The sequence below is a fragment of the Scatophagus argus genome, chromosome 5 (genome assembly GCF_020382885.2).
Source record: "Scatophagus argus isolate fScaArg1 chromosome 5, fScaArg1.pri, whole genome shotgun sequence".
NCBI classification, from domain to species: Eukaryota; Metazoa; Chordata; class Actinopteri; family Scatophagidae; genus Scatophagus; species Scatophagus argus.
Window position 1 is genome coordinate 22,548,831 of NC_058497.1, and position 18,742 is coordinate 22,567,572.

Below are 18,742 nucleotides of genomic sequence, written 5' to 3' on the forward strand. Positions count from 1 at the left end.
TCTCTCAACCTACACCAGTCTCCTTGACTGACCCTGGTCCCCGGGATGCTTACCTCCCCATGTTAGCTTTTGTTTCTCTACCTGGAGGCTCTTAGCCTGGATCTTGTGGTCCTTGCTCTAGTTTTGATCCACCCCGCATTTGTTCACTGGCAGCAAGGTGCCAGTTTATACATTCATGGGACTTGTGATGGATACTGAGGTAGAGGAAGGCAGTGGGAGCCTACAGGCACTTAGCATTCTGTTGGCTCTCCACTGCCAGTTTTCAGACTGAATGCTGTCAGCTTAAGCCAATGTCAGTAAACTTTCTCAAACTGTTATTTGTCATGAATGTGATCTGCTGACTGAAATAGTTCAGGCCAGGTCACATCATTATTACTCAACAAATGGAAGCTTGTAAAGCAGAAAGGCATCAAAAAATTTGTTTATATTAAAAAGTAAAAATACACACAAAACGAAGTCCAATAGAAGAATAAACATGCATGCGGAATAAATGGACAATTTATACCTATACCCATACCTACTATGTGCAAAAGCTGCCTTTCTGACCGGAAAGTAGGATGTTTGAAAAACCAAGGATGGTCGAGATCTGCTGACATGGATCTCATTGGTGCAGAAGATAATCAAACACAGCTGTGCTAACCTGGTGAATTATAAAATTTAAATCTTCTCATGGTTAAAAAGCAAATACAAATTTAAAAAAAAAATGAAAAGGACTACAAGGACTCGGTCTTGGTTGGAACCATAGGTGGCGCTGTAGTCCTGGGTCCTCCATGTCTGTGACGAGGGGCCACACAGGCCCAAGTACAAAGACCTTTGACCTATAGCTGTAGGGGTGGTGATGAGGAGGACCAATAACATGGACAATTCATGGACACATGTTCACTGATGCAGGGAAACACATGTATATATGCCCCTCCTACACACACACACACACACACACACACACACACACATACACAGACACAGACATGCACACACATGTCCCAGACCACTTCACCAGACAGATCACATCCCCCAGGCAAGGACACTGCACTGAGGTCACGCTGCTCTCGAGCTCAGTGACCTCCCTCGTGACGTGACAAGACTTTTTGCGTACTCGAGCAGCAGTTGTATGGTTGTTTTTTCCTGACATTTTAATTTTCAACCAGAGTAGTTAGATGTTGTTTTGTACGGAGCACGGAAGGTGTCCAGAGAACCAAATTAATAAAAACAATTTAATAATTCAAGCTCTGGGATGGGTTGGTAATGTGTTTTTTGAAGCATTTTTTGTTTTATTTGTTGAAAATCTGATAAAATCTCTAACGTAATCAATACATCAAATCCTCTGGAAAAAAAAGAAAAAAACAATTGGTGTCTGGCTGCAGCAGGCAGGGCGGTCAGTGTAGTCTGTGGTTCACGTTCACGTGTTCCTGAGGAGTAGCTTTGGAGGGAGTCCCGAGGGAGTTGGGCAGGATTTTTTTCACTCGGATACTTACAGTGTAGCTTTAAATCTTGTTCCCAATTTGATCGTTCATGCTATTGATTGTCATGGCATGAACCCACAAAGCCACCCCTCAGTGGAAAAATATAGTGGTTAGATAGATGATTAACCAGGCTGCCTCCTAACGTAGGACAGTGTCTGAACATCAGGCACACAATCTACAATCCACAATCTAACTCTGAAACAAAAGCCACAGTTTGCATGGATTTAGATGGTAGTGGTACACACACATACCGCGCACACACACCTGTATATTCTGTAATGCATTAGATTATAAATCTTACTGATTATATTTATTTATATTAAATTTGAAATACCTGTTGCCATCACACAGCACCTTGATTGATGCAAGCACTTCCAAACTTAAGAAGGTATTTGTATGCACAGTGTACAGAAGCATAACTAACTAATGGTTATTAATTATATCATGAGAGCAACAGGACCTGTCACAATCTAATGTTAAATGACATTTTGGACTTTTCTACCCATTAGCTTTCATCAGATAAGCTGCAACACAGAGATTCCACGTTCATCCTGTCATGTCTTTCAGAATAAGGCATCCGTCCTCCATCAGATCTGCCGGGACATTTTTATTCTGCTGTTGGCGAAAGTCCAGACTGTGCATATCACACACTTATCATATGCCGACACACACACACACACTTTGTCATCTGTTCTTCCACAGTTAGCTGGACCGCAACTAAGACACTGACAGCTCCGTTTACATGTATCACCTCGCACATAAAACCAAATCGCCTTGTGCGTAAAAGCAGAGCTTACAGGTTGTGCGGCGTGAGCGTGCATGCAATACAGCCTACAGCTGTCTCCCTCTCACTGCGGAGGTGAGCAGCGACTTATACTGTTTACTGACAGTGATTAACTTGGGTTTTGATATTATCCGGTTTTGTCTGGCTCAGTCATGCAGAGGATGTGCTTCCCTGTGAGACCTCAGCTGCTGCTCCAGCACACACCTGGTTAGTGTGCCTGTATAACCAGGTTATGGACTCAGAACCATGTAGATTAATTGGTTTAGTTATGATGGACAGTCCCATAACTCATCTCAGGCAATGCCATCAGATGTAATTCATGTCAGGTTTTACCATTTGGAGCAAAAATATTGCTTAATTTTCAAGCACCTCCAGCTTCTGGCTGTGCCCTGGTTTAGGTTAAAGAAGTTGTGTGAGTCTTGTATCAATCAGGGCCATAATACACATTTTAAATTTTGAGATTTTTTTTTTCTTAAAATATGTTGTTATTTGTAGAATACTATTTGTAATGTGGGGTGCAATGAAGAATATTGCGGTGCTCAAGCCCTCCAGCAACTGCAGGGCTGGACCCTTTGTCAGGTTCACTTATTCAGGGGCTGTTCTAACTGTTTATTTAGGAGCTACCCAAAGCCATTTTGTAATTTTGGAGAGTTCTTTTGTGGTTGTACACCAAATAAGTTGTGGCTTTTGTCTTAGAGGTGGAATGTGGAAATAAAGCCTGACATTCAGACTTTGCCCTGCATGAAGAGGCAACCTAGTTAATAGTACATCTGCTGTGTGTGTGTGGTTTTTTTTTGTTTGTTTGTTTTGGTTTCGTTTGGTTTTTTTTGTTTGTTTTTGTTGAGACGTGATGTCTCAACAAAACGTGACTTTGTGGCTTTGTTTTGGCGGCGAGAGAGCAAGAGACAGAGCTTTTAAAGTGGGTGCCTCATGCCAAAACAATAGGCTATTAAACTGAGAGCAAGAATTTGTATATTCCATGCACGTAAATTATTAAATCAAAAGCACAACTTATTTATTATAGGGCAGCAATTACTAATTTTCTGAACACTGTATTGTAATAATTTAGAGCACAAATAATTTTTTTTTCACCTTGACACCTCCTCAACTTCCTAATTTAGCTTGACCAGACATAGCAGTAGTTTATGATCCAGAAGAGTGCTATTATGTATCGTGTTGTCCTCTTTATCTATAATTGCTGTAGTTTTACTCCCATGAAAAGACCATTGTTGGTCTTTAATGATATGATTTGATTGATGTCTAAGCCCCACTTGTGTGCATGCATTAGTTTGCTTCTTGCCCCATCATGTATGTTATCGAGTACTACTAGCAAACAGGTCCTGAGGGGACCTCTGATGCCAACAGTGAGAAGCTTTCTGTGAGTTGAAATGATGTATTCAGTGGAGGGAGCAAAGCCTCCAGCTGCCCATTTCCAAACCCGAGGGAACACACACACACACACACACACACACACACACACCCCAAACACACACACACACACACACACACACACAAGTGCCTATAGATGCTCCCCATCCCAGCTCCACATCAGCGAGGACACGAGCAGACTGACTGCAGCTCTACAACGATGACAAATCGCACAAGCACTGTCAGAGACACTCAGACAGTAAAAAGCATCCATTAAAAATGTATCCAGGGCGCATAGCTTCCTACTTCAAACACTCCCCAACCCCTCACTTAGGACCACAGTTTCTTTGTGGAAGGCTCATCACTGTAGTTATTACTTTTGCTATACCTCACCTGTTTTCAGAAAAAAAAGTGAAATTTCTCTTTCTCCTCTGATGAGGTCATTGCAATCTTGCCATGCCATCTGTGCAGTGAACAAACTGCAGCACTCTTAAATGTGCAGCTCTGTAACCTTTTCTTCTTTCAATTTTGATTGTCATGCAAAAGGACAAGCGTTTGACCTCATTCGACAATGTATTAATTTGTTTATACCAAGGCCTTGGATTATTGCTGTTTCAGAAATCTGTTCCATTCTCTGTTTCAAGTCTGGAAAATGTTCCCTGCATCCCCTGCTGAGTTCAAACTTAAATAGGGGGAAACCATGTCTTGAAACAAGATCACTTGAACATATTTCAAGGGTGTTAGCAGCTTCAGAAAGCTTTATCAAGACTCTGACTGTGACATTCAGTTCAAGTCTGAGAGGGACTTCAAATAATGACATATTACCCTTCCTCAGTCAGGCATCATGCTGGTACGAGACAAGAGTGAAGAGATTGCTAATGGAGAATGACTTTATAGATCTAATATAATTTCATATACATTTAAAAATAGTTTCTTGTTGCGTTGGTGAAAAGCTGTGTCTTGCTTCCTCGGATGCTGAGCACATTTAAGGTTTTTCACTGGAAGATGCTGTGTCAGGCAGGCACTACTGACAGCTGCCCTGCTGTACAGAGGGGAGGGTATGATCGGGTTACAGCATATGGGACAGCAGCTTGGGAAGTATCCCCTCATCAGTCAGAGTGGCGTGAAAACCTCCTTACAGGCAGCTCCCTCGAGCCACTCCACACTCTGGCTCATGAAATATTTAACCGCCAGTGTTGACAAGAAATAGGTTTTAAGAAATTGAAAGGCTCCCCTTCATTTCCCAAGTAAATGCATTTTCTGCTCACTGAAAGACAGCGTGTATCAGCTGCCAGTCTCCTGTTTATTGTATGTGGCCCAAGATATGTTTCATTGTATAAGCCTCCTCTGTTTTGTGGTGATGATGAGACAATGAGACGTATATGAGATGTGAGCTATGTTTCAAATCTATTTTTGAAAGAAGCTCTGCTTGGGAAAAGTGGCTGGGATTCACGAACATGATCAACATCAAGAGTATAGAAGCATTCAAGTAATCATTTCTATAGCATTCCCTGTCAATTTTAGATTAATTATGGTGTTAGCACTGCCCTTTACATTAGAAAATTAGGAATATGTACCAAGAGCAGATAAGGAAAACCCATAATATGGCTGGCAGGCTTTTACTGAAAAGCTTTCACTTTCTCTTTCTGTGGACTATTGATTGTCATGTTTTGTGTTTTAGGACCCCTGTGTTTTGTGCTTTGTAATACGGCATAGCAAAAGAAATTGAATGTGCTATGTCAAACTTGACTTTTTTATGCCTCTGCACCAGCAAAAGCCGTGGTCAAAGCCATCGTTTTTGTTTAGGTTGACCCTTCCCCTTCAACGGATCGCCTTTGCATTTGTCGAAGCTCTTAATTAGTCACTGCATGTATTATGTAAGTCTCAATAAACATGAGTATAAACTACAAGCTGACTGGTGCCTGGAGCCATCAACCGCAGGATGGTACTTCTAGTTTTCAACATTTGTCAGCGAAAAAAACTTCCCTGAATCATATTTAACCCTCAAGTTTTTGTATTTACAAGTCAGAGGTCTGCATTTTCTGTTGAAAAGCTTTTAACATTTAACCCCAGGCAGTGGGTGGTTACCTTTTCCAAAACACATAATTAAAGAGTATGAGATGGTGGCAAAGGTAACAATTTGTTTAATGTTAAAAGAAACATAATCTGGTGCTCAGGAGGTTTCTTTCTTATCAGTTCTAGTGATAAAGGTTTATGCAGTTTGCATTTCCAGGTCATGATGACAAATGAGTCTACCACAGTAACAGTTATATAAATTAATTTACCTTCTCATATTCCAGTTGTAGGACAAGGTAACCAAAACAATGTGCTCTCATCTAATAACTTGCCTAAAACCTGAACCTGTCTTTGTGTTTTGGTGCAGGTTTTAATCAGTCTCCTTTGCTAGTGCTCCAAGGCTGCTATTGAAATATTGCACTTCATATTATGTTCCTAAGAGATCCCCCTGGGATCATAAGTGAGAGGGAGGCCAGTAAATTGGATGAATCCAATCATACCAATTTGTTAAAAGCCTGATACTTTGTTAGCAGAACAATAAGTCATAATTTAGGACGCCAGAGGCAAGACTAGGCTTCCATTTGGTAGGTGTGCTCCAGTTTCTTTTCAAGGACTCATGCCATCTCTTGTCATTTTAAAATTAATAACGCAATGCAAAGGAAAACAGTGACTCAGTCGAGGTGAAGGATGCCTAAGCCCGGTCCTTAGGTGTCCACTATTCTCTTGATCAATTGCAGGATGCTTTTTTTTCAGTTATCTGATCATTTGAAAGATCTCTCTTCGTTCTATCCTACCTCACCACTGTTGTTATCATTTGTGATCTTAAAAATCATGTTTTTGTGTTTCCTGTTTTAACAATAGACATGCTGCTGTTTCCCTCCTTATCGCATAATAAACTGTTTCAAAAAATATTTTTGCTTCCAGCGTAAACTATGAGATAGCTAACCTTTTATTTATTTACAGCAACCCATCTTTTTTGTAAGCAGTCTTCAGTGATTCTACCCTTGAGGGACTGTTTCCCTCTGATAAAGTGAAAAATGTGTGGATCAATACGAGTATGATCTGCTTTTGTGACCTGAGGCTGATATTGTTGGTGTATTTTTTCCTCTTAGGTGCGTCTTGAGTGGCCCACAGACCTGGCTGTGAGTCCCATGGACAACTCCCTGTACGTCCTGGACAACAATGTTGTACTGCAGATCTCAGAAAACCATCAAGTCCGTATTGTAGCAGGTCGGCCCATGCATTGCCAAGTGCCCGGGATTGACCATTTCCTCATGAGCAAAGTGGCCATACATGCCACGCTGGAATCTGCCAATGCCCTAGCTGTGTCCCACAACGGCATTTTGTACATCGCTGAGTCAGATGAAAAGAAAATAAACAGAGTACGACAGGTGTCCACCAATGGAGAGATCTCCTTGGTTGCAGGGGCACCGAGTGGCTGTGACTGCAAGAATGATGCCAACTGTGACTGTTACTCTGGAGATGAAGGCTATGCCAAGGATGCTAAGCTTAATGCACCCTCTTCTCTAGCCGTGTGTCCAGATGGAGAGCTTTACATTGCAGATCTGGGCAACATTCGTATCCGCTTCGTGCGCAAAAACAAGCCCTATCTAAACCCTCTCAGCATGTATGAGGTCTCTTCTCCCATTAATGATGAACTCTACCTGTTTGACTCAAACGGCAGCCACATTTTCACGCAAAGTCTGACTACAGGAGACCACCTCTACAATCTGACGTACACTGGAGCAGGAGATCTGAGCAGCATTACTGATAAGAACAAAAACACAGTGATAATCCGACGTGACACGACAGGATTGCCGCTGTGGCTGATGGTCCCTGATGGACAAACATTCTGGTTCACCATTGGCACCAACAATGCTCTCAAATCTGTCGCTGCCCAGGGTCAAGAACTCGCTGTAATGACTTACCACGGAAGCTCAGGACTTCTAGCGACCAAGACAAATGAAAATGGATGGACAACCTTCTTTGAGTAAGTAATATCAAGAAAAGCGTTTGCAAATCATACATATAATCCTTTTGCCCAGGGTCTGGATCCCAGTGGAGCTGATTATAGATTACTCTTTGCCTCAGAGAGCAACTACATAGATCTGTTAAATCTCTAAATATAGGGTTCTCAAGTAATTTCTGCAATATCTGACCTGGAAGCTCTGTATCTGTGCTAGCAGCACATGCTAAGATGATTTGTGAGTGCATGTTTAGAGACGAAGACATCTTTGACATCTGAGTTTCGTATTTTGACACACGGGCCACCTTCTTATGCCTTGGTGTCTATGTCACTCAGATTTCAAGACCTGTTGAAGTATGGGTGTAATCCTATTTGGTGTTATCATAGCAAATAGGATTACAGGATGATATGTTACTCATCTGCACCCTTGCTTGCAGTTACAGACTTCAGACCATTGCTTGGAGTCATTAGGTACAGGAACAACATCTATCCGCTGGCAAGGCTGAGCAATATAAGCATAATAGAATAGTCAGTGGTGGCGATTGATTGAGGCAAACCACACATTGTGAATGAACAATTGAAAACACTCCCCCATTCTGCAGCACTGAAGCTTAGAATTTCACATTCTTGTAACTTCTACGGAGCAATCTGTCCCTTAGCTTAATATAGTGTACCAAGGGATACTGTGTTAACTGGATGTCATTCCAAAAAGTGTGATTAAGCAGATTGGCTGGTCAGACATCTGTTACACCTCGCTGGAGGAATATAACACTCTGACACATAATCAGATGCTCAGTTTAATCTGAGTAGACATTTATCACCTGTGTTTGATTTGGTCGTCATCTGAGATGGTTGCATAGGCATTTCTCAAGGTAGAGTGAATTGCCTATGGCTTCAACAAATACAGTGCGTGGTTGGAATCCTGATTCCTCGTCGTCTTCCTGTGAAATGGTTGCTGTTAATATCAGAAATCTCTTCCATTTTATGTGAAGAAAATACAGATAGATACAGATAGATCCACAGAAGATTTCGTAGTACTGGTGTCACATAGATTTTTTTAAGATGACCTGTACTTTAAAACACAAACCAAAGTTATAGCCATTTCAAGATGTTTGACTTACACATTACCAGCATCACAGAGTTGATGTGTAAGAAATCAGGATACTGTGGCATGTACACACATTATTCTAGAATTGCATCGTTGTTTATGTATACTAACTCACTGTCAGCTTGAGTGATGAATTAGGCAAACGATAAAATAATCAAATTGATTTTCCGTGTAACGAACTGTTCGCCAGTTGATTGGATTTGATAAAAACTCATGTCACTAGTAATGAAAAATGAATTAAAACCTAATTTTGTTCTTGTTCGTTAATAACGTCAAATAATCATTCATTAAGAAAGAGAATCTTTGAAAGGGGATGAAATGATAAGCTTGTATCATCATTTCTATGAAACAATAGTATAAATAAAATTGAATTGTTGCCCACACCAAAACAAAGCAGTCATTGATACTCACTTGTAAACAACAACAAATCTTCTGACTGATGAAAAAGTTACAGTGTCATAGTCTCGAAGCCTGTAGTATAAACAGAACATTCCAGCAGGCTAGTTTTCTTCCATTTACTGCAGGAAATAATACAGGCAGATTTTCACCTACCAACGCTAAAATAAATAAAATGAAATGTCAAATTAAGATATGGAATCATTAGCCCTTCATTTTGTTTTTAAAATATACATGTAACAAAAAAGGAGTATAAAATATTCTGTCCTTTTTCATGTCATGAGCAGATAATATGTCAAGGGTGAAATGAAGAAAAGGAATTATTGTATTTCTTGATTTTGTCTTTCAAATTAAACAGTAATTTCATATTTACCTACAAGCAAGTCAGAGCATGCATGTTTAATTTAGATCCAGTAAAGAATGTTTTGTTTTTCTTGCATAATTAGCTTTGAAGGTCACTCAACCACCTGAGGGTCAGAACCATAATTTGCCACCACCAGATTGAAAAGGAACCTCAATTTATCTATGCTCAACAAAGTATACTGCTAACCTTTTTGCCCGTATTAATTAATGTGCAGCATACTTACGTCCTGCAGCCTATGTATTGAAATTCATTTGGATCAATGCAGAAAGAAAACACAAAGGACTGACTTGAGAGCAGAAGACATATGCTACTTGGTCTTCCTGTTGTAACCCTTGGCAGCCTCATCTGCTCTGACATGTGCTTTAGACACAGATGCTCTGCTAACCTCCTAATGTTTTTGTTGTACTGATAAATGCATCTGCTTAAGGGTTAGTGTAAATCTATTAATTAATGTAGCAATCCAGAGGATGCCTAATTGTTCTTTTATCCTGCAATTAACAGGGCGCTAATTCTTCTATTTAGTAACAGATATGATTTAGCCACCGGGTTCAAGCAGATGTTATGGGGATGATTTAATACATCAATAATAACAGCTAAATCAACTGTTAATGAAGCTGAAGCAATGACATAGCTGTTGCCTTTACATCTCCACAGTCATCAGTCACATGAAATTCTCAGGCAGTAATAGAAAGTGAAAATATGAGAAAACTGAGGTAAGGTATGCTGGAGGTGACGCTAATACGAAGTGTCCAGCCTATTGTTGGGCTGTAGTGTGAAAGGGCATAGAGCCAGCATCTGACACAGAGGTGATGCGATCCGAATGGACTTTTTGCCATCCAGGGGGAAAGCGGTCCTCTCCTTCTGCTGAGCACCCTGCCCCTGCATGCCTCTCTTGTCCAGAAAAAAAAAAAAAGCTAATAGTCAGCTGAGTTGAAGCAGGCAAGAGCCATTAGAGCTCAGCGGTGACGCCCGAGGAATGGCTCTAGCTCAAGGCTTTAATTGAGACAGAGAGAGTTTGGGTCAGTGATCAAGCTGGGGCATGCAGCCCTGCTCTGGAATGAGAGTTCAGTCTTTTGTGCAGAGGCGAAAGCAAACAGCAACGCTTTCTCTATCCAGTGAATTGAACAGTCAAAAGCTGTGCCGTGCAAAAAATGTGTAACTCATAGTGCTTGCACTGCAAAAAGTTTGATTGTATGATGAACACAGGGACTGTTGTGCTGATAAAATATGAGCTGATCAAAAGAAATCAAATGCTTTAGATAGAAATTACTCTGCTATTTAGTATTTCCTGAAGTGAAAGCTTTGGGTTGAAATGGATCTATGAATCCCAGTTCCTAGTACAGTTGAGATCAGATAACATTTATCTCTGAGATTATTCCTCTCCCACTCTTCCTTTCCATATTGGATATTTGAGATGGCAGCGCTGAGGAAATATCCGTAAACCAGCACCCGGCATCTCATTTATTAGAGGCTTTATTATGGCAGGCAGCAATACTGAAGCAGGCTTTCCAATCTGTATTCAGCGCGCAGATAAAAGTCTTCATTCTAAGTAATGTAGCGTTCACTCACTCCTATTCTGGAACACTGGCACCCCGAAAGATTTCAAATTGTTCTATGCTGATGTGCTCTCTGAGAGAAATGAAACAATCTGGCCACTCATGTTCCTGTATGTGATGAACTGACTGATTTGTAGGCCGGGAGAGATGCTGCATCTCTCCAAGGAGTTGCACCTCAGTGCTCCTGTTTCATAGACTGTGTAATGAGATTAGGTGATATCACTAATCTTTTAAGCTAATAATCAGTTTTAAAAACGTGGAAAGGTGTGAGCTCTCTCGCCCTGCCTTGACAGATTTTCCTTGTAGTTGTGATGTTGTTTTTTTGTTATTGCTTGCTTTTGTCTCTAGAAATGTTCCTTACAAACTGAGTCACATTTATAGCAATGTTACATTCACATCCTGCTGGAAGAGTCCGGGCTTTTTAAACTACGTGGTACACTCACTTTCAGTCTGCAGCACACGTTGTACACTTTTTAGAGGTTGTGTTGATTGTGCTTCGGTGATTAAAGCTGGTAGTTTTATTACTTCAGGCTGACAACATCAATGGATTTGCTGCTGTGTTTACTGGCTGTGTTGACACGTTTCTGCAATTTCTGACACCAAGAGGGAAATATCAAACTCTACAAAAAAAACCAAAAAAAAAATTCCAATTCCTGCTTGTATTTACCACTCGAACAGTTTCACCTAGACAGCGACTCATAATCACAGTGAATCTGAGATGACAGCGCAGCTCATTAGTCACATTTATGTACCTACATGCATTTATGCATACCTGACCTGCATTTATGACAGTGATTACTTCCTGTGATATAACAAACCTCAAAGAGGCTCAGTGCTTTTTTTCCCCTTGTCACTGCACTGTTTATGATTCTGCTATAGTCACTGTTCATATGCAGTTTCAGATGACATGCCCCTCTTTGCCTTCCTTGGCTCACATCTATGTATTTCTTTGTAGGTATGACAGTTACGGGCGTCTGACTAACGTCACTTACCCCACGGGCCGAGTGAGCAGCTACCGTACAGACGGCGACAGCTCAGTCCGCATCCAGACGGAAGGCTCCAGCAAAGAGGATATCACCGTCACCACCAACCTGTCAGCCTCTGGCACCTTCTATACACTCATGCAGGGTGAGAGTCTTTTGCTGTAGCTCACAAGTGGAGCGTGTGATTTTTAACGTATTTTGTGTCAATAGAAGTGCCAAAAGCTGTAACTTTGCCTCGACAGCAGAAACTTTTTGTTTCACGGATTTATCTGCAGTGTAAAGTTATAATCAGGTAAACGACGAGGACCTTCCAGCTATTTTATTTTTAGCTGTTTAGACATGTAACCTGTGGAAGAGACCCTCTGACGTTTTCATGCCTCGGGATTAAATAAATTTACGTAGGCTTACTTTTCACTTTTCGTGTACACACAACAGAATGTGTCCTCCACCCTCTAGCCCTACTGACTTGCTGCAAAGCTGTGTCTGAAACAGAAGATCTCTTGTTTCTAGCTGCTGGACATTGGATTGATCACCTCTGCATTGTGACCTTGTCTTAGGCATCTGCTTGTGAGAAGCGTGGCGCCAGGAGCTCTGCTGTTAATTAATTCACTATTGTCTGCTTTGTAAGCTTGCAGCTGGGTGATCACATAACACATGAATGCACCGCCTTTTAGATTCCTTTCTGGTCATCTGGCGTGTTTGTTCCCTTCTTGGCGACCATAACTCACCTCAGGGTTGTTAATCATGTTGTCATTATGAGAAGCTGATAAGATGCAAGGAACATATTTATGTTGTAAACTGTAGCTAATATTTAAAACAAAAACATCCTTTTTTGCATTTGTTAGCTGAAAGTAATGTGTGTACCTTTCCATTATTTGTTTTGCTTTAAGCTTGCTTACAGCCCACTTAAATGTCAGTGCAAAGCACACACCTCCCCCGCTGAACTGTATGCATGCATTAGCATGAACTCCCCAATTCAGCAGTATTTCCAGGTTCATCTGATCTCTGAGGCCTCCTTTAGGTAAGGTCTGCCCCAGAGGCTTTTGGTCAACCCCTGTGGTGTCTGTATGATGGAGAGAGATAAGAGCCAGTGCAAGGTCAACCCTGCTCTCCTCTGCCCATGTCTCTTGCCTCAGCAGCACAATGGATCCTGCGGAGCTGTAAAGGAAAATATGCAAAACTCAGTCTCCTCTCATGATCTTTATTGGTGTTTACTGTGCGAAATAAAGAAATCGTCACTGACACTTCAATATGACATGAGGAACATGAGGAAATTACAGCGAACGTGTTTTTTCTGTTAAATGGAGTCAACTAATAAATGTAGTGTTTGACAAGCCATTAATTTCCCCACTATCCTTAATGAGAATAATTTTCATCCTGGTCCCTGTCAGTCTACGGACAATGAGCAAGAAGGAGGTGTTCTCTGATGAATGTACATGAGCCGCTCAGTGGAAACATTAGTCACTGGTCTGGAGCTGGAACACAGGCTGTCGTCACCTGGGGACAGTAACAGACACGCTCAGATTTATCCCTTGTGAATGTGTGTGTGTGTGTGTGTGTCTGTTCATCCTGCCTTCTCTATGGCCACAGGCAAGCTAGCAGCTTTGATAGTTTTCATTCCCCCACATCCTCAAGGCTACTGCAACAGCTGTAAAACTTTGCTTTACTGGCGCTGTGAAACCTCTCACTATTGATCTTTGTTGTCACAGACCCAACATTATTGCAGGGGTTCGGTTAAATACTGCTGCTAAAGGCTTTCTTTTTGCTGAGCAGCCATTTTAGGTCATTATGTTTGTGTCTCACTGAGACGAATATTAGATTTAGTCCTCCTACATCAGCTACGAGAAGCTCTGATTGTTTCTCCTCTTTTAATCATAATTATAATCTTTTTGCCCCATGCCCTCTAAATCCTCAGATCAAGTTCGGAACAGCTATTTCATTGGGCTGGATGGTTCGCTGCGGTTAGTGTTGGCCAATGGTATGGAGGTATCCCTGCACACCGAGCCCCACCTGCTGGCTGGCACCATCATCCCCACAGTCAGCAAGAGGAACGTAACCTTGGCCATCGACAACGGCCTTAACCTGGTGGAGTGGAGGCAGAGGAAGGAGCAGGCTCGTGGCCAAATCACCGTGTATGGACGAAGATTAAGGGTAAGCATGCCGCATTGCTGAAAGTACAGACTCGAAAAAGACCTGAAGATGGCTGCTAAAGAACAGATGGGGGGGTGTTTTGTTTTTTTGGGTTTTTTTTTTTACAAATGCACTCACTGTGCAGTTTAGTCTTGACTGACAGACTTTTGCACTCCTCAGTGTGTGTCTGATGTGTAGGCTAACCGACAACAGTCCTGTTCACTGGAAGACTGTGAAAAAACACTGAAGCTGGATCCCTTCATTGGCACATAGCTCTGCAGAGTTGATGAATCGTGCATCGTAGCTATAAATCGTTGTGCAGTGTTTTTGGATTTGGTGAGCCTTCAGATTCATGGATTTGTTTAGCCATGTTCAGACTTCAGGAGTTTCAAATCTTGACTGATACTCAAGATTTTAAAACTATCATCTCCTTTCCAGATGTCTTTCTCATTGGCTAGTGTTGTCCTGCTTGGAAGTTTCTGACTTAACCAGATTTTCAATCCTAAATATCAAACACACTACCAAATAATGTGGACAGAACATTGGCACTAACCAAAGCCTTCAACCAGATTTCTTCTGTGATTGTCAAGTATTGTGTATCCAGCATGAACTGGCCCAAAACTCCTGTAGTCTGAGCTCAGCATCACTCTAACTCAACTTCCTGGATCATATGCACTCTTCTTACCCGTAGCAGCTTTTCCACACCAATAAAACCTCTTGTATTTTTTAACTCAAGTAGAAGAACTAAATTCAGTGTTGTGTGCACTGATTTTATATTATACATTATTATATATTATACCATTTTTTTAAAGTCTGCAAAGTATTTACAGGTGATATGTGACTTACTGACCTCAGAAAGTTAATTTTGCAAAGAGGACATAGTTAGACACTGAATATCAAGAGGTCCCTTTTCATAATGAGATAAACATCCAATGTTTGACCATAAAGCATCCAGAATGACCCACTGGAAATTATTATCAGCTGAGGGAGCACCAATGAAAAATTTATCCTGACTGATTGTATTGTTTTCCTTGGCTTTGTAAGGCAAATAACATCTTTGGTTAAGATGTCTTCCACGTTATCTGGGAGGCGACACGGCTAATGGGGAGGTGCCACTTTGTCTGTCATTGGCTGTTCATTTAATGGCCCTGTTGTCCCTCTGGAAGTGAAAGCTTCTAATGTATGTTACAGACAATGGCCCCAGGGGTGAGATAGGAAATGGGAGCAGCCTAATGGCAAGAACAGAGGGGATGAACAGAGCTGGAATCATTGAGCGACCTTGAGTGGCATGTCAAGTGATATTACGTGGGTGGCTGAATGAGTGTGTAGCAGTGGTGGTGGTGTGTGTGTGTGTGGGTGTGTGTGGAGTGGGGGGGGTTCTTGAATACAGAACAGAGGGACGCATGAGAAACAGAGCAACTGTGTGGCTCAGACTTCACAAGTCTTTCTTGTTTTAGCGATGAGCAAAGATTATGATGAAACGCAAAAGAGTTTGGGTTGTCGTTTCACATGTCTGACTGTTTTGTTTTGCAGCCATAAGTGCATAAGACATGGGCATGCGCTTGTTGTATTGTGATTTTCAAGTCCTAAGGCGAAACAGGTCACTGATGGTCCTCGGTTGACGTGCCTCTCCCAGCCACACAACGTTCTTGATTTATGTTGCCGTGCACAGCGACTCTGGTTCTTTCCAAAGCCTCTTCTTCGGATATTCTCTGTATTTGCATTTTAGTATGATCATGGTGTATTACCTACACTGTGATTGTTTGTTCAAAATAGATATGAGAGGGAAACTAATAAAAAGATAGAATTTGTTTTCATTGAGTGCAGTGTGAGAATAAACTTAACAGATGCTATTGAAGACACCAGAATAATGTTTGAATTAATCATGAGAGCAGATGAAAGGCATTTTCACTTGAAATGACAGATTGAAATTGTAATGTGACACAAAAGTCATTGATATTGATTAAGAGATCAGATGTTGGTGTAATATTGTAAGTACAGAACAATTGCAAATGTAGCATTGTTGGTATAATGTAGTGCAGTATTCTTTCTCCACATTTTCCACATCTGTCTTTGAGAAGTTCCTTTTAGAGGCAATGTCCAATTTAAAATAATTCCTCTTGAGTGCCTTTCCATTCTCTTGGGATCTTGGGATCTCTGCTGTAAGAGGGTTTTTCCACCCTGTTGAGTCTTCAGCAAACCAGATCCTGGCATGAGGAACAATTTCTCTCTCTTATACCTTATTTCCTTTTGGAAGCAATCTCAATAAAATTTCTGAACAGACAAGGAGGCAGGCCAGTGCTGCCTGTGACAAAGCCTAAAACACTGCGTCCTGTGTTTTACGAAATGCTGGAGCAGGTTTTGATATCCGGTCACTTATCTGTAAAAATCTGTAAAGTTTTGACAAATCACTGTTTCAATTTTGTGGTATTATTTTACTTTTGTCGGTGCAGTGTGACATTTTTTATAATAGCAATCAAAAGCAAAGATCAGATCATTCATGTTCCCCCCCTCGTCTTATTTCTCAAGCCATTGGAGGACCCTGCCTGTCGGTCTTTGGGCGCAAATTGCTTGTGTCACTCCAAACCTTCATGGAAGCATGCTCCTCATGAATCTGTTGCATAACGTGCAAAGTAATCCTCTCAATTAGGTATTAGTGACATTAATTGCTTCTGGTGTAATTGTCCCTTTACAGATGAGAGACCTAAGCATGCTTTTCTCAACGTGAGATTGAAAAAGCGAAGCTTCTCAGCAAGACCCCTGCGACTTGCTGTGTGGCATGTGTCTGGAAAGTAGCCAGAAGCAACTTTCTGAGCGAAGATGTTTTTAAGCCTTTCCAAGCATTTTGCCAAGCTAAATGGTAGTGTATGTGAAGAGAAGTGATGTGCATTAATAAAAAGAAAAAATATATCAAATAATACAGAATATGAGGGAAGTTTAAATTAATACCAGAAACCTCCACGACCACATTTTTGAAAAGCTTTCAGTTGGCGTTTGTATCGAGATTTGCTATGACCTGCAACCTAAGCCCCCTTTCTCCTCGTGATTTGATTTCTTTTTCCTCTGTTGCTTTTGCTTACAAAGTCTGCTGACTGGGAAACGTAATGTTAGGGTTGTTGGTTGATCTTTTTGGCTGCGTCACAGGAGCTTCCTCCTAAGTAAAACCTGGCAGCGAGTTCAACTCTGTGCTGACCTCAACGTGGCCTTGAGGATTACACTCTTCAGAGCAGTGTCTTTCTGCTCTGATCACAGTCAAGCCATGGGTCACTGTAAGCAGCCTCATGCATTCAAAAGAGATGAAAAATGTGTCATTTAAACAATCCAGGAGAAGAATTTATTTATTTTTTCAACGCTTATCCAGTTGAGATAAATGGCTAAATAAAATGCGAGCCATCTGCGCCTGGTAATTCTTTTCGGTAAGCAGTGAAAATGAATTTAATGATCAATGTGGCTCTAATGTTCCTTGTATGAATAGGCATACTCCCACTAAGACTCTGCTGAATTTTTACACAAACAAAGAAATATGGTAATTCTTATAATTACATCACTTCAGTAGTTCCTGCAATCCTGAGATACAGCTCCTCTGTTGTAATTAAAGGCTGTGAAAAGAAGAATATAAAATAATGACTTTGAGGTTCCACCTTAGAAGAGTAGTGCATCAATTCCTCTCAGTCATACTTCCAAACATGTTTGTTTGCCTCTGTTTGGATTTTCTGTGGTCTAATTAAATGTGTCCCTGTCTTCTCTCCTGTAGGTTCATAACAGAAACTTGCTGTCATTGGACTTTGATCGAATCACCAGGACTGAAAAGGTCTATGATGACCATAGAAAGTTTACATTACGAATCCATTACGACCATGCTGGGCGTCCCACTCTGTGGGCACCGAGCAGTCGTCTGAATGGAGTCAATGTCACCTACTCACCTGGAGGGCATGTGGCAGGTATTCAAAGAGGTACCATGTCTGTACGCATGGAGTATGACCAGAATGGCAGAATCACCTCCCAGTTATTTGCTGATGGTAAATCGTGGACCTACACTTATCTTGAGAAGGTACGAGTTGTACGAGTTAACGATGATTAAATGTCATGTAAATTGTGGAGGTATGTTTGTATAAGAAACTTGACAGAAGATTTTAAACTCAAGATAAAAGTTAAAGGAACAGTTCACCCCTAAATTGAAAATGCATTTGTCCTCTTAAAGCAATTTATCCATCTAGATTGTTTTGGGTGAGTTGCAGCGTTTTGGAGATATTGGCTTATATTTTTAAATATGATTTTAAAGTCTGCCTTATATTAAAGTCTTAATATAGTCTCTGGATTATCTTGAGTAAGCAGGTTATGATTTCTGTTAATCATTTTGGCCACAAGTAACAAGTTTTTCCATGACATTCAAGAGAAGGCAGACATCCCCAAAACTCGGCTGCTCACACCAAAACAGTCTAGATGGGTAAAAAGCACCACAGGTAACAGGAATATTGTGTAGTCTTGATTTTTGGTCGAACTGTCTTTTTAACTTCTAATACTATGGCAGTGTCAGTGCTGCATTATCAGGCTCTAGCACAGATATCAGCAGAAGTATAATTAAAACCTGCCTGGCGCACCGCAGAC

The 18,742-nt window shown here is 41.1% G+C and overlaps 1 protein-coding gene across 8 annotated transcripts in view; it reads left to right on the plus strand.

Moving 5' to 3' along the window:
- Nucleotides 1–18,742, plus strand: part of tenm4 (teneurin transmembrane protein 4) — a 205,294-nt gene that overhangs the window by 174,959 nt on the left and 11,593 nt on the right. For all 8 annotated transcript variants that reach the window (XM_046389708.1, XM_046389707.1, XM_046389709.1 and 5 more), the window contains 4 exons: nt 6,744–7,621; nt 11,977–12,149; nt 13,920–14,155; nt 17,889–18,185. In XM_046389708.1, the coding sequence (XP_046245664.1) occupies nt 6,744–7,621; nt 11,977–12,149; nt 13,920–14,155; nt 17,889–18,185 (1,584 nt within the window). The remainder of the gene's footprint in view (nt 1–6,743; nt 7,622–11,976; nt 12,150–13,919; nt 14,156–17,888; nt 18,186–18,742) is intronic.